Source organism: Panthera tigris, chromosome A2, assembly GCF_018350195.1.
Source record: "Panthera tigris isolate Pti1 chromosome A2, P.tigris_Pti1_mat1.1, whole genome shotgun sequence".
Classification (NCBI taxonomy): domain Eukaryota; kingdom Metazoa; phylum Chordata; class Mammalia; order Carnivora; family Felidae; genus Panthera; species Panthera tigris.
The window spans coordinates 57,516,968-57,531,268 of record NC_056661.1 but is presented as its reverse complement, the minus strand read 5'-3'; the positions used below and the strand labels follow the sequence as shown (position 1 = coordinate 57,531,268).

The window sequence follows — 14,301 nt, the reverse complement described above, 5'->3', positions numbered from 1 at the left end:
GATGGCTGGGACAGTGGGGACAGGCCTGCAAAGGTCCAGGAGGCTGGTGGCCCTGGTGGCAGAGGCCTGGAGGAGTCTGGGAGCAGAGGTCACATTAGCTGTCCCCCCTACTCTCGACCCTCCCCGCGCTGTCAGACCCGCACTCCGCCACCCCCTCGGTGACCCCTGTGCCCCAGTGTGAGAGGGCGGTGTGCTGTGCGCGAGACCCGCTGCAGGTGGCACGGCGGGCCCCTGGGGGCACCCCCGCCGCCGGCGCGTCCCTCCGCTGCGGGGTCCGCGCGCCCGCACCCTGGCGCCCTCCCCGCGGCTGCCCGCGTCCCCATTAATCACGCGGCGCTGACGGCGCCGATCTGAGCGCGGGCGGCGTGACGGGGACGGTGACGGCGGGTGACGGAGCGGGCAATCGGCGGGCGCCCATCGGCCCATCTTATCGCGCCGGCCCAGCCGCCGCCCGCCGCGCGCCGCCCATTGATCGCGCCGGGCCGGGGCCGGGGGTCAGCGCGGGCCGGGCTGGCCTGACAGCCGCATCCATCGCCGCCCAGACGCGCGCTGATGGCGGCACGGGCGGCGCGGCCCGGCCATTAATCACCGCGCCTGCCGCCGAGTGACGGGGAGGGGCGACAGGGCCAGCCGGGCCGACAGCCAGCCCCCGCGGCCGGCCCACCCCTTCCCCACCACCCGGCCCTGCTGCGCGCCTCTCCCCGCACCCTGGGCTGCCCGGTGACCCTGCCCGGGCCTCCGGCTGGTCCCTAGGGGGCTTCTGGCCGCGGGATAAATGGGGGGGGGGGGTGTGGAGTGGGGAGCGCCGAGCAGGTGCGCCCAGGTGGACCCTGCTCTGCTCCTGGGCTACGCGGCCTCCCAGACACCAAAAGGGAGGGCTGACCTGTCCTGACAGCCGCCAGTGCTTGGCTGGAATCCGGAGGCAGCCATTTCTGCCCTCTGGCTGCTCCAGCCCTGGCTGGGCCTCTGGGGGTGCAGGGCCCAGGGGCCCAGTGAGGGGCAGACAGGCTTCGGGAAATTGTGAACACAGGAAAAAGCTCCTGCCTTTGCAGGTTTCCAGAGCCCTGAGCAGGGCTTGTCCTTCTGGGCCTAACAGAAGAGTCCAGCCACCTGGGATTTCTAGGCCTTGCCAAGGGCCTGCTCCTCGGATAGGGAGGAGCAGAGCCTAGCCAGCTTCTGCCTCCCGTTGGGCAAAACCGTGACCTTCTCTTCTCCCAGGAGATAGGGAGGGATCCGGCACTCCTTCTGAATTTTACTTATCTGGAGCGCCCGATGCAGCCACACATCACTGTGTCCCCACATCCATCGATGGGACTCGGCTGCCCTCATCTCATAGATGCGGAAGCCAAAGCTCAAGGACCAGAAGGGACCACCCTCATCGGGACCAAGGGCCTAACCCAATCAAAAACACATCCCTGTGCATCATGCCCCCAGACCCAGATGCTCCGGACTCCCACCTGTCACCTGACCGGGATCCCTCAAGAGCTGCTCGGGCCGGACCAGCTGCCCAGCCCAGGGCAGGCTCTGGGGGCCGCTGAGGACTGCTGGGTGACCAACGTCTGCTGCTTTCCTGGCAGAAGCCTGCTGACGCTGGGCTCAGACATGGGGGCCACCAGGGAGTCCACTCCCCACCGCTGTGCAGCTCTGTCTTGCTTCTTGTTTGCTAACCAAGAAGTCACTTTCTGGTGTGACACCATCTATCTGTTCAGTCCTTAAAAAACGTGATATCCTATGAACCAATGTAGGAAGCGCACCCTAAGAGGTGTGTGTGGCCGGGGCAAAGGCATGTGGGCTGAGAAAATGGAGGGGGACAAGGGGACTTCCCAGACAAGGGACGTTCTGTCTTTCAGGAGCTTTTCCATCTCTCACATGCATCTCTGCATCTCAAGGGCCATTAGCTCCCATCGGGGAGCTGGGATTTACATGCCAACAACTTCCCCTCAGCCACCCAATCAACTTGGGCAAGCCGGGAGGCCCCTAGGAGAGCCTGGGCCCGGGGCTCTGAATATCAGCCGACCAGCCCCCCACCCTGCCTCACTTTAATATTACAACAATTTTTCACACCCGAGCTGAAATAGTGCAAAAAATGGGGCTGCTGTAATTGTTGTTAGATTGTGTGTCAGCCTGATAAGATGTAACAAATATTTTCCTCCCCACCAGGGTCTGTTTCCCTCTTGGTAATGGATGGAGAAACTTCTCATAGTCGGCGAGGGATCGGTCGTAAAAACTTCGCCTGGAAGATTAATGTAACAATCACGGGCCTTGCTGGAAAAAAATAGGAGGAAAATTAAAATAACCCAACCTTCGTACCTATCCAGAACCATCTCCCTTACTGGAGCACAGATGAGGGAGGTGGGCCAGCTCCCTGGGTGGCTCCAAGGCCAAGATACCTGAGGAGCAGGAAGGCTGTGACACCACCCCCCCTCCCCCCCCCTGCGCCCCCCACTCCTCAGCGCTCTGGCCTTGGGTGGGGGGGGGGGGGTTCCCTGAGCAGTGGGGAGGGAGCTGTCCTAACCCAGGCCTGAGAGGTTTGCCAGCACTGCTGCTCCTTAAACACTGGAAAAGGTTTGGGGGCCAGGGGAGGAGGTCCAGCAGGGGCAGAGCCTGCTCTCCGCCTCTGGGACATCTGAGGCAAGTCACTGTCCTCACACCGGACCCTGCTTGCCTCACCTGCCTGGTACAGAGGTCAGATCTTGGAGGCCTCCCCAACAACTCCACACGGAGCAAGGGGTTAGGGGCACGGGTTCAGGCCAGTCTGACCGCAAATCCGGGTTCCACCTCTTCCTGGCTGGGCTACTGTAAGGATGTGGATGGAAATGGAAAACAGTTACACGGGCTCCAGTACTAAATAGCTCTTGCCACACCTTAGGTGTCATTTTTTTTCTAACATGCCTTGAGTTGGGAGGCCAGAGACACAGGCACAAGGTCAGAGGATATAGGCTGCAGGGACAAGGCGCAGCGCTCAGCCCCGACTTCGGGAAGCGTCTCGCCGCCTCCCGCCAAAGCCTTTGTCCTCACCCGCCTTCCCCCCACCGCCCCCAAGCCGCAAGGTGGCACCTCCCTCTGGGGCCAGGCCACTCTGGCAACAGGGACCAGCTGAGGCCTTCTCGGGGTGTGAGTGTGGCCAGGGGACCCTCGGAGGGTTAGATGAACTCCCACACAAGACCTCAGCCCTCCTGCCCTCAGTGTCCCGGATATTTTCAGGTGGAGATCACTCACGGGACAACAGTTGTGCCTGCCCCACAAGGCCCTCATGGCTAAGTGGGATTAAAGCCCTGAATGGATCAACATCCCCATCGTGGTTGGTCCTCTCTCTGGCGTGTATGAGCACGGAGACATGGGGCACCTGGGTGGCTCAGTCGGTTAAGTGTCGACTTCGGCTCAGGTCATGATCTTGTCGTGGTCTGTGAGTTGGAGCCCCGCACCGGGCCCTGCACTGACAGCTCCGAGCCTGGAGCCTGCTTCGGATTCTGCGTCTCCCTCTCTCTCTGCCCCTCCCCCACTTGCGCTGTCTCTCTCTCAAAAATAAATAAACGTTTAAAAAATAAAAAAAGGAGCACGCAGACCCCGCCCGTGTCGGGAACCACTTCGGTGGCTAAGCTGGCAGATGAGGATCAGGCTGGGCAGGCAGAGTGTTGTGCTCATCCTACCAGGCAAGAACATTCCACCGAGGTATCTACCAGGGCTGCCATTTCCCCTTCCTCTCAAGGGGCAAAAGCCCCACTCAGTGCACTAACGTGTCAAAGGGACACAGGAGCCCACCGAAAGAGCTCTCAATGGTCGAAGCCAGACCAGTGTAACAGAATAAGTAACGTGGTATTGGATTATAACCCCAAGTATAGATAAATATCCCTCCCCGATCCACACCGATATACAGGATTGAGTAAACACGCAAGTGGGAGAGAATGGGGGAGAGCAGGTATCTCCCATGCAGAATTCCAGATCATCTCTGTAGATCCCCAGCCCTCGAGGAGGTGGAGCAGCCCCCTTCCCCCCCACCCCACCACTTCTAGGTGGGCTGCACTTAGTGACTCCTTCCGAAGAGGACGATATAGAAGAGGGATGAGACAAAGGTGACAAACATGACCGGAGCCAGGTGACTGCCGGGAACGGCCCTGCACCTCTGTGGTCTTCCACAGAGTGATGGTGAGAAAACCTCAGACAAACGCGGAGGGCTGATCGACACAACGCCTGAGCAGCGCCCCTCAACCTGTCACGGTCGGCAAAATCAGAGAACGGGTAAGAAACTGTCAGAGCCAACAGGGGCTGAAGGAGGTGGGCCGGCTAAATGTAGTGTGGTGTCCTGGGTGGGATCCTGGGACAGACAAGACCATTCCTTAACCCAGAAAATTGGAGCAGGGCAGCACAATGCGAGCCAATACTGGCTCATCAGATGTGACAAAGGAACCACACCAGCACTGTGGAACGTTAACAATGAGGGAAGCGGTGTGAGGCACATGGGAACCCCCTGCACTGTCTTCACAACATTCTGGAAATCTAAAACTGTTCTGAAATACAAAGTTTATTTTTAAAAAATTCAGAGAGAGACACGGCATCAAAATAACCTACAAGGGTTTATTAGAAAACATTCCAGGTGAAGCAGGGTTCCTTCAAAGCAACCACAGAAGTTATGATAATTTACAAAGAAACACTTTCCACGCTGAACTGATGCCGTTCCCGACCGCGGCTGAGTGGGGACAGAGCCCAAGTGCAGGGCGGCCTCCCGCCGGACCCGAGGCCAGGCTCGCCCGGAGTGTCTCGCAGCCAACGCGGCCGTCTCACTTCATGTACTTATCCTGCTGGTCAGCCAGGATTTTGGCCGAGGACTTGGCATCATAGAAGAGCTCACTGATCTCTTCCACATGCTCTTTCTCGATACTGTCCTTCCCATTGATCTTGGCCAGCAAGTTGGCCGGGGTCAGCAGCTGCACCGAGTACCTAGAGTGACAGGGGCCAGGGCAGGAGTGAGACGGGGCCACATATGGGAGCCCCCTCACCACATCAGAGGAGGGCCACAAGCCACAAGCCACATCCCAGCCCCCAAATCTGTCACAGTCTGAAAGTTCTCGGACAGGCTGTAACTGCGCTGCTACTCGAAAAAGAGCACAAGGGCGCTTGGCTGGCTCAGTCGGTGGTGCGAGACTCTTGATCTCGGGGTTGTGAGTTCGAGCCCCGCACTGGGTATAGAGATTCCTTAAAACTAAAATCTTTGAGAAAAATAAAAGGGACCACAATCTGTGGTGGACACAGGTGCAGGCAAGGAATGCTAAGGCCCAGACTGGACACTGGACATGGCAGACGGCAGGCAAATGAGCACACAACCAAAAGCACGTTCCCCAAGCAAAGGCACAAAAATCCCGGAGTTTTTAAGTACCGCTCCACCCAAAGAAAACATCTTGCAATTCTGCTTCAACCTCCGAGCAAGGAACAGACTCAAAGGGAAACAGGGACTGGCTGGGGGCTGTGAGGTTGTGATTTCTCAAGCAGTTGGGACACCAAGAGGGACAACGTCCACAGGCAGGTGGCTCTGGGCCACTGGCGAACAGTCAGGAGAACAATCTGTGTCCATGCTCGTCCTTCCCCCTCCCCTGCACCCGCCACCCCCTGCCCACCATAGCCTGGAGAACAGAGCCAGGGGGAGGGGCCAAGCCGGGCCTGGCCAGTGAGCCCTCTGCCTCGGACCCTGGTCTCCGGACTGTCCATCTCTTCCACTAAGGGAGCTGGCAAGCTCTCCACACAGGGGGGCGTCCACTGTAGGACAAAGGGACCTAACCTGTTACTCTAGCTTTATGGACGCCGTCACTTAAATGTTCCTCGTTCTAAATTGCAGTGCCCAGGACGAGAGCCATCACAGCAGTGAGAGCAGACATGGTCCTGTGCCCTTGTGAGGGACCCATCAGTATGTCTCAGAATGGGCCCTACGGAGGCTCCGCAGGGCAGATGGGTGGGGAGTAGCTCCGGGCAGATGTGCTCACCTCAGAGTCGTCTTGGTGCCAATCTCCCCCAGGTGGTTCAGCGCCTCCTCACTGATGTTGATCCCTTCTGTCTGGGCTCGGATTTTAATAATCTTTTGGAGGAGAAAGACCATGATCAATAGTGACTGACCTTAAGTGTCCCCTTTATCAAGTGCTTTAAAAACAATCTTGTCCAGCGTGTCTTGCCTGGCATCAACCGTGCCAAAGAGGCCCAAACCTGGGCTGGAAGGGCAGAGAGCTGGCCTCCACCCTGGGCTGCTGGCCCTGCTCACCTCCGGGGTGCAGTGTTCACAGTGACCAGATGGCGGCTGGTACCCTTGGAGGTGTGGGCCGGGTAGCTCGGCTCCTACCTCCCCACCCTCCCCGCAGCACTCCCCAAACCTAGAGAACGTGGGCCCCTCCGACACCTGCCCAGGAGCCCTCAAGGGCTCTAACCTTCCTCCCCAGCGTGGGTACCGCCACCTATAAGCACTCAGGCAAGAGGAGACATTTTTTATTTGTTTGATAAATACGATGGTTAAATAAATCAAAAAAGTTACTTTTAAAGATTTACCAGCCCTCATAACATCACTGGGAGATATCTAATCTATCACAGAGAGGCTGACGCTTGTTGCGGTTGGAAGATCCTGGCGAAGTTGGAGGGGAGGCATGCTGGCGGCGCGGCCGCTGGAGCACAAGTGGCCCCGGCATCCTGCAGGCGCACCGGCGCTGAGTGATAAGGGGCAGCTGGGATAATGATGTTGTGTGTTGGGGAGCCGAGATAACTCGAGGACTTCGAGCCTCATATAATACAGGAATTTTTCACTTTGGCAGCTTCGTAAACAAGATATCAAGAAGCCCTTGTTTAAATTAAAGCCATAAAAACACCCGAGGTAGAGGCATAGGAAATGGGAAAGACTGAGCCCCCGGCTCAAGCCCTGCATGGGGAAGAGAGGGACCCGGGGTTTAGGAGCCGGGCTCTTCAGACTGGCCTTACAGCTCCCGGGCAGAGACCCGCAGAGGCAGGCAGCTCAGTGTCAGGGACCCCGGGGAGGGTACCCAGCACATCGGCTGCCGTGAACGGACGAGTCCTGCTCAGTAGGACAGCCAGGCCCCGCACAACTGGACCAGGGCAAGGGCCAAGGTGGACGAGACCGCGTGAGCCAGGGCCACCGGCCTGTCTGTTGCACGCCACCAGTGCCACCGGGGCGGAGGGCAGGGATGTTTCATTTTGTCAGGAGAGACTCAGAACTTAGACTTCTGTGTGAAATGTTCTGATGTCTAAATATTGGCAACCTGTTCGAATAATTCACAAACACGGCCCCAGCTGCGTAGAATTCTTCTGTTCAGCCAGTGAGCGGGCTGCCAGTGTGACCTCTGTCCAAAGACTCTTAGCTTGTGCACGAGGAGCTCCACCGTCCACTGTCTAGGGTGTGAAGCTAAAGGCACCGGGCAGAGGGAAGTTACCGGATAGGCAGAAGGGTGGCGGGCAAAGGAGCAGGGAGAGAGATCCCGCTCCTGGCTCCAACCACAGGACGCCCCTCCGACCACAACAGCCAGAGCCAGACAGATTTGTGCAAGAGGGCTTCTCACTGACAGCTGGGGATTAAGGAAACCTCCAGGTCCTGCCAAGAAAAATGTCCCCTGGGGGCCTTCAGAAACTCTAGGGAGATGCAAATGTTGAATCCTGGAGCCCGCTCAAGGTGAGAGCTTCAGACCAGAGCATCCGGCCGTCAGCAAGCCCCACGGCATTGGACGTTGGGCCTCGGGAATGTCAGGGACGCTCTGCTCTCACTCTCTCTCGAGAGCAGGTCAGAGCAATCCCAAGCGCTCCCTGTTGCAGACTGCTCGGAAACGGACAGTTCATAAATTAGATCTTTAATCATTTAATAACCTGCAGGGATAGTTTATGAGGGTGTCGGCACTGATGGCAGGGCACACAAGTTACATTTACTTTGTTTTTTTAAAAACCCACCCCAGGCTCCCGTAAAAATGCCGAGGTTATCCCTTGAACCCACAAGAACAAAGCAGTGCACAGCCCGGCAGTTAGTCTGACCTCTGCTCACCCGAGAGAGAGAGCCTGAGAAGAGGCTCTCCTGGCTGAGCCAAGAGGGAACCAGCCCTCTGGAGGGGCCAGAGGCACAGGGTGGAACGTTCCCGGAGAGCCCAGACCACGTGCTCCACGGTGAGCTGGCTCCGCGCGAGGTCCTACCTCTGCAGCTCATCTCTGTGACCCGGGGATGCTCGTTGTTCCCGAGCCCCGAAGCCTGGTTACTGAGAGCTGTTGTGAGGACCCTAGCAGGTGACTGTGAAGTCCCCGCAAGCTGTTAACAGCCATGATAGTAACCGCAGTGGAGCAAGGCGGCTGGCCCTGTCCCTTCCCTCAGTCAGCCTCGCTGTCTCACTCAGTCCTCACGACAACCTTGAAAAGAGACAGCAGACCTTGTGCCAACTGCTCTAGTCACTCAGCCAGGAAGTACCACCAGCGTGTGGGCTGCCTCCCTGGCACGATGACGCGGTGCCCCCGTCCCCAGGGTAAGGATGGGGACGCAACCGGCTTCTCCTTTGCTTTTGCCTCTGCTTCTGTTCAGTGAACGCCTTGGCTTCAACCCGGCACTCGTCCAAGGGCCGGAGACCATGATCTGATGACAAGGCCCCCGGCCATGGACACCGTCCCCTACACAGCGTGCCCGCCACTGCTCTGCACCCCTGTCAGTGCTGGTCACGAGGAGGTCTCTGGCTCCCGAGTCTCCATGGCACTCACGAGCGCTGTCGACCACAAACACCAGCAGGGCCGGGCCGCTCGGGCCACGGCGAGCGGAGTGCTGCCAGGGAACGCCAGGAGAGGCCGTCAGAGCTCCAAAGGGAAAGGCCCTGCCGACAAACTGCCACAGGGAAGCCACCCCCAACCGGGACCTTTCTAGCACGTGGGAGCTGGTGGCACAGTGATGAAGACCAGGGGCTTCCGGACCAGGCAGCCTGGACTCCAGTCTGTCAGTCCTGTCACCCACTGGCCACTGACAAGCTCTATGAGCTTGGGTGGCTTAGTCAGCCTTGGTCTCTGGGTCCTCACCTTTAAGAATGACAGGGTAATAACTCTCCCACCTCACAGGTACCGGGGATCAAACGGAAGCGTGTTGGCTAAGTGTGTCCATGGGCTCAGCATGACATCTAACAAAGGGGGCCTGCGCTCTGTGAGAGGAGAGGGTCCAGGCAGGGCCTGTGGAGACACACACTGGTGCAGCCCTGGTCCACACGAACCCACAGTGAGGGACCTACGCCGGCAGTGGGACCATCTGGGGCAAGGGCGGGCAGAGCAGGGCAAGAGCACAGCCGCGCTGCCCCGGTGGGGTACCAACCTAGGCCACAGGCCGCCACTGAGCACGTGGCCTGGGCTCTGCAGGGTACTGGCTGGCTCTGCATGTTGGACTTGTCACCCAGGGACTGAGCCATCCGTAGGAAGCGAGGGTGACCAATGACTACCTGGAAGTACGCACAAGGGGACTAGAAACTCTTAAGTGTAAAGTGCCTGGGCACGTGGCGCCCCAGGTCCAGATCAAGCAAGAGGCAGTCCCTGTGCAGAGAGCCGGGGCAGTGCCCTCTGGGGTAAGGCCCAATCTCAGACACCCGTGTCATTTTCCACCCCCAGGTCTAACGCAAATTTGGCTCACGTGGAATGTCGAGCATACACTCTGTGTTAGGTACACTTCCTTAAGCCTCTTATAGGCTGCTTTTAGGACCTCCATTCCCAGGGGCCCCTTGAAGCTGTGTGCCCCTGCCTCACCAGCTCTCTAGGCCTCCGCAGCAGCCTCAGGCACAGCCTCCGAAGCCCCCAGGACGACTACCACTAGTCACACTGGTAGCAGCAGATACGCTCTCGCCCCCCTCCAGCTTCTGTGCCCTGCTGGAGCCGGCCTGCGTGGGTCCTGGTGGGACAGAGCTCTTGGCTTCGCCTACTCAACAGAAGAAGCCTTGGAGGGGGCGTGGCCTAGATAAGCAAGAGGCTACCACAAAATCATATTTTATTGCCTCTTTCCTAGAGCTGGTGGCTTCCCTAAAGGCTGTCATCAAGTTGGTTTTTTCACTATCCCTTTCCTAAAGTTTATCAGAAGGGATGTGATAGAAGAGACAACAGCCAAGACCCACAGGCAGCTAGGGTTTGGGAACACCTCAAGCAATGGCTCGTTAGCCCCCCGTGAGCCCACCCATCTTTCAGACATGAGGACTGAAGCTCTGGAGTGCTGTGACTTGCCCAAGGCCAGGAGCTAAGTGCCGGGACGGTGGTGGGAGCCAGGTGTGCTCCGTGAATACCTTTCTACACAGCATCAGGGATGCTGGGGCAAATGAGGGGAGAAGACTGTGGAGAGGGGGAAGGGGGGCTCACCTGTTTCATTTCCTGTGGGGTGTACAGCATGGTCCGGATGATCATCACGCGGTCCAGAAGGTCAAGGGGGATGCCGTGAGGAGAGGTGATGTCCTCAGTACCCCTGCAAGGACCGGAATGATCACATCACCCGGGCCTCTCTGAGACCCGAAACTAGACACCGGAAACATGGCTGAGGTGCTCACAATGAAAGAGCAGCCAATTCACATCCTGGGCCGAGCCGCGACCACAGAATAAATTAACTAACATTCAGGTGGTGTCAAAAACAGCTTTGTTATTTTAGCAAATATCAGTATCATAGGATATTTGGGGAAGAGAAGAAAAAGACACCTAAAATCCTATTAAAAATACTCATATAGATATTTACCAAATTTTCATATACATGCCTTTATAAATTACACTAAGTATGTAGATTTTTGTTCTGGTTTTGCCCACACTGCTTCTGTCTTAATAAGCTATCAAGTATTTTACTTAACCCAACCTGTTGGGGATTTAGCTGGTTTCCAAGTATTGCCATTAATAATGATGTCTGATAAATAATTTTATGCATACAGTCATGAACATTTCCTCAGCCACTCTCAGAGTGCCTGACACGACCCTGAATATCTGTCTGAAGGAATGAATGTCCTAATTTACACAGCTACATGAGTGATCCGATCTCACTGCACTGCAGCCAGCACAGGGTAGTCTAATTCTTAAATATTTTGCTGCTTTCATGGTTTAGAAAAAGGAAGGGTGACACCTTGTTTGAACTTACAGTTCCTGGATTACTAGCAAATCACTTGAACGTCTTCCCTTAGGTGCATTAATTATTTTCTTTCCTTTTGGAACTAATTGTGTCCTTGGTGCCTACTTTTCTCTCGAGTCCTTAAACAAGTCGTGGGAGGAGCAGCCCAGGAGGGGAGTCCTGCCGACCCACCAGGCCCCAAGACTCCAGGTGCCCGATAGGCTGTGTGCCCGGCAGACCTGGTCGCAAATGAGGTTGGCCTCAGCCATAGGGTCCGGAAGCCCGACGTGCCACGGGCTCCCACCGCAGCCACTGGCGTCAGAGCGGCCCGCAGGTCTACATCGGCGCTGTTCCTGCGTCCCTAAACCTGCACCATGCTGCAGAGTCCATGGTCATAACTCATCAACAGAACAAAGAACAAGGAAGGTCATCTGGATTTAGTTGTTAACATCAGAGTATTCAGTTTCAAACATAAGTGAACGTTCAAGAAATACAACTTTAGTGAAGAAATCTTTGTGTTGAAATTCTATCAGGTCGTCAGTCGAAGTATAAATGTATATTTATTATTGCAAGAATAAAATGTTCTGATGCACACTACAACAGGATGCTAAGTGAAAGAAGCTAGTCACAAGAGGGCAGATACTGCAGGATCTCACTGGTAGGAAATACCTAGAAAAGGAAAATTCATAGACACAGAGTAGAGTAGACGTTACCAAGGGCTCAGGGAAGGGGATGATGGGACTCACTGGTTAATGGGTACAGAGTTTCTGTCTGGAGAGATGGGAAAGTTTTCAAGACGGGTGGTGGGATGGCTGTATGACTCTGTGAATGCAATTAGTGCCACTGAACTGTATACTCAAAAGTAACTAAAATTGCAAATTCCGTTATATACATTTTCTCAAATACAAACAATTCAAAGAAAGAATAAAATGCTATCCTTAAGGAATAATTGTTAAATCTAATATGAAAAAACAATTAAGACCTTTCAAAATAAATAGGGAAGTCAACTAACAGCAAATATAAATATTAAGGTAACTTTAGAGAAAACAAATCTTTTCCACCAAAAAAGATTTCCAAAGTAACAAGGAAGAATTATAAAGAGTAAATTCTATCATGATTCAAATCTCAGTATTTGGTATGCTTGCAATCTTCACATGCAAAATTAAAACTACAATTAATTTTGAAGTATCTGATTCTGTTTAGGCCGCAAGTTCAGTTTTTTTAAGTCTTACTTTGGATTTCTCTTGGGAATTCTCGGGAACTCTTTAAAAGATCTCAACTTTGCCATGTTAAGATATCCCAAATTCTGTAACACTTGTGGTAAATAACTTTCCATTCAGATATAATAACAAACATAGAAAGTATAAAGAAGAAATGGTTAGAGGAAAAGATGAAGTACTCCCTAATTAAACTTCAAAAGAACAGTATTTATAACAGTGCACTAAGAATTTCTCGTGGAGGGGGTGCCTGGGCGGCTCAAGTACGTTAAGCATCTGACTCTTGATTTCGGCTCAGGTCATGATCTCAGTTTGTGGGATCCAGCCTCACATCAGGCTCTGCACTGCCAGCATGGAGCCTGCTTGGGATTCTCTCTCTGTGCCCCGCCCCCACCTCACTCGCCTCTCTCTAAATAAATAAACTTAAAAAAAAAAAAAAAAGAATTCTCATAGGGACTTGACCCACGGCGGACAAGTGGACCAGCAGCAAACCCCCAGCACCTCAGAAGAGCCCCTGGGTCTCCGCAGGCTCAGCCTGGACACGTGACCTTACACAAAGATGAGAAATGACAGAGAGCTTCGAGGCAGATTATATGCTTGTGTTCAACATTTAAATATGGTATCAGGAGATGTGGGAGAGACGGCAACTACTACAGAAACTGATGAGGACACATGCAAAGAGACAAAATCGGCGAAACGGAAAATTCCGATGCTCTTTGTCTGGGAAGATGGTGTTGTAGTAGTTGCCCAACCACTGAGAGTTGGCTGAAACAAAGAACTGACCGCGGGACATAGGAGAGTCTGTAGGAGTGCCTCCTTAACTACAGAAGACACTCAAAAGAGAAAAGTGCGTAAATTTTGGTATGAAGAAAGAACCAAGGATTCCTCCACTCCTGAAAGGAGTCGATTTGCAGAGAACCCACAAATTCTCAAGCTAAAGGGCATTTTTATTTTTCTCCAACCCTTCCAATAAATGTGCTCACCAAAACATAGAACTCTTTTCAGTTGACCTGCACCTTTCTTTTGTTTTTTTTTCAAATTATTTCTGATTTTTTAAAATTTAATTTGATTTTGTTTTTTACGCGCAAAAAAAAAAAGGAAAAAAATTCTTATAGTTTTGAGTCCACAAAACTAAAAATTTAAACAAAAAAGTCTGTTTAAAGACTGCTAAGCATTTTTAGGAATTAAAGCCAAAACATTTGTCCAAGCTATGAATCTTAGGTACAAAGTTTCTTTTAGAAAACTTATTAGTGAAAAATGGTTTCTGGAATTCTGTTCTGCAAAAAGAGTCCATCACACTAAGTGGGCCAGGAACGGAAGCCTCTACTTACCAGCTCCTGCCCAGGTGGTGAGCCCAGAAGGAGCTCTCCGTGCAGAGCAATCACCGTTTGACAAGGCCGCCATAATTGCACTATTAGATTATGAAATTGCTAATAATAAACTGTAATAACTACATTTGGCTAAAACTGCAGATTTATTCTTGTACCCAGAGGCTCATTTCTGGCTTTGGCCCCAGCCCAATATTGATTTCACCATTAGGCCATTTGACAACTGTTCAAATGGTGTTAACGCTGTGCCTATTCCAGGCACACGATTTTGGGCTGTGACGCCAGACGCCTAATTCTCCTTCAAATCCAGTATGGTGTATCTGCAAGAACAAGGTAACTGCACTTCTATTTATCCTATAGCTACACCTACAAGTGTAAATGGTTGACTCATTTGTGAATGCTTCCCTCTTACTACAACTCAGAATGCCTCCACTGCGACGCTTTTGACATTTCGGATCAAATCAGTTTTTTGTAGGGGACTATCCCGTGCATTGCAGGATCTTCAGTGGCATCCCTGTCCTCTACCTACTAGATGCCAGTAGCACCATGAGTCGTGACAAGTAAAAATGTCCCCGGCTGAGAACCACTGCCTGACTGCTTCTTTATATAACCCTGTAACTGCGGGGACACAGATAACACAAAGCTTTTCTGATGACAGGAAGTGCAGTGAAGGACACCTCTCTGGTAATGT

General features: G+C 53.8%; 1 protein-coding gene and 1 pseudogene across 1 annotated transcript in view; one reads left to right on the top strand and one right to left on the bottom strand.

Annotated features, from left to right (window-relative positions):
* Positions 1-4,555: 4,555 nt before the first annotated feature.
* Positions 4,556-14,301, bottom strand: part of RUVBL1 (RuvB like AAA ATPase 1) — a 44,051-nt gene continuing 34,305 nt past the window's right edge. The window contains exons 9-11 of the mRNA XM_007097375.3: positions 10,339-10,441; positions 5,976-6,067; positions 4,556-4,938 (exon numbers count right to left, since the gene is read on the bottom strand). Coding sequence (XP_007097437.1) covers positions 4,779-4,938; positions 5,976-6,067; positions 10,339-10,441 — 355 coding nt within the window. The 3' untranslated portion in view covers positions 4,556-4,778. The remainder of the gene's footprint in view (positions 4,939-5,975; positions 6,068-10,338; positions 10,442-14,301) is intronic.
* Positions 10,507-13,104, top strand: LOC102972260 (annotated as a pseudogene).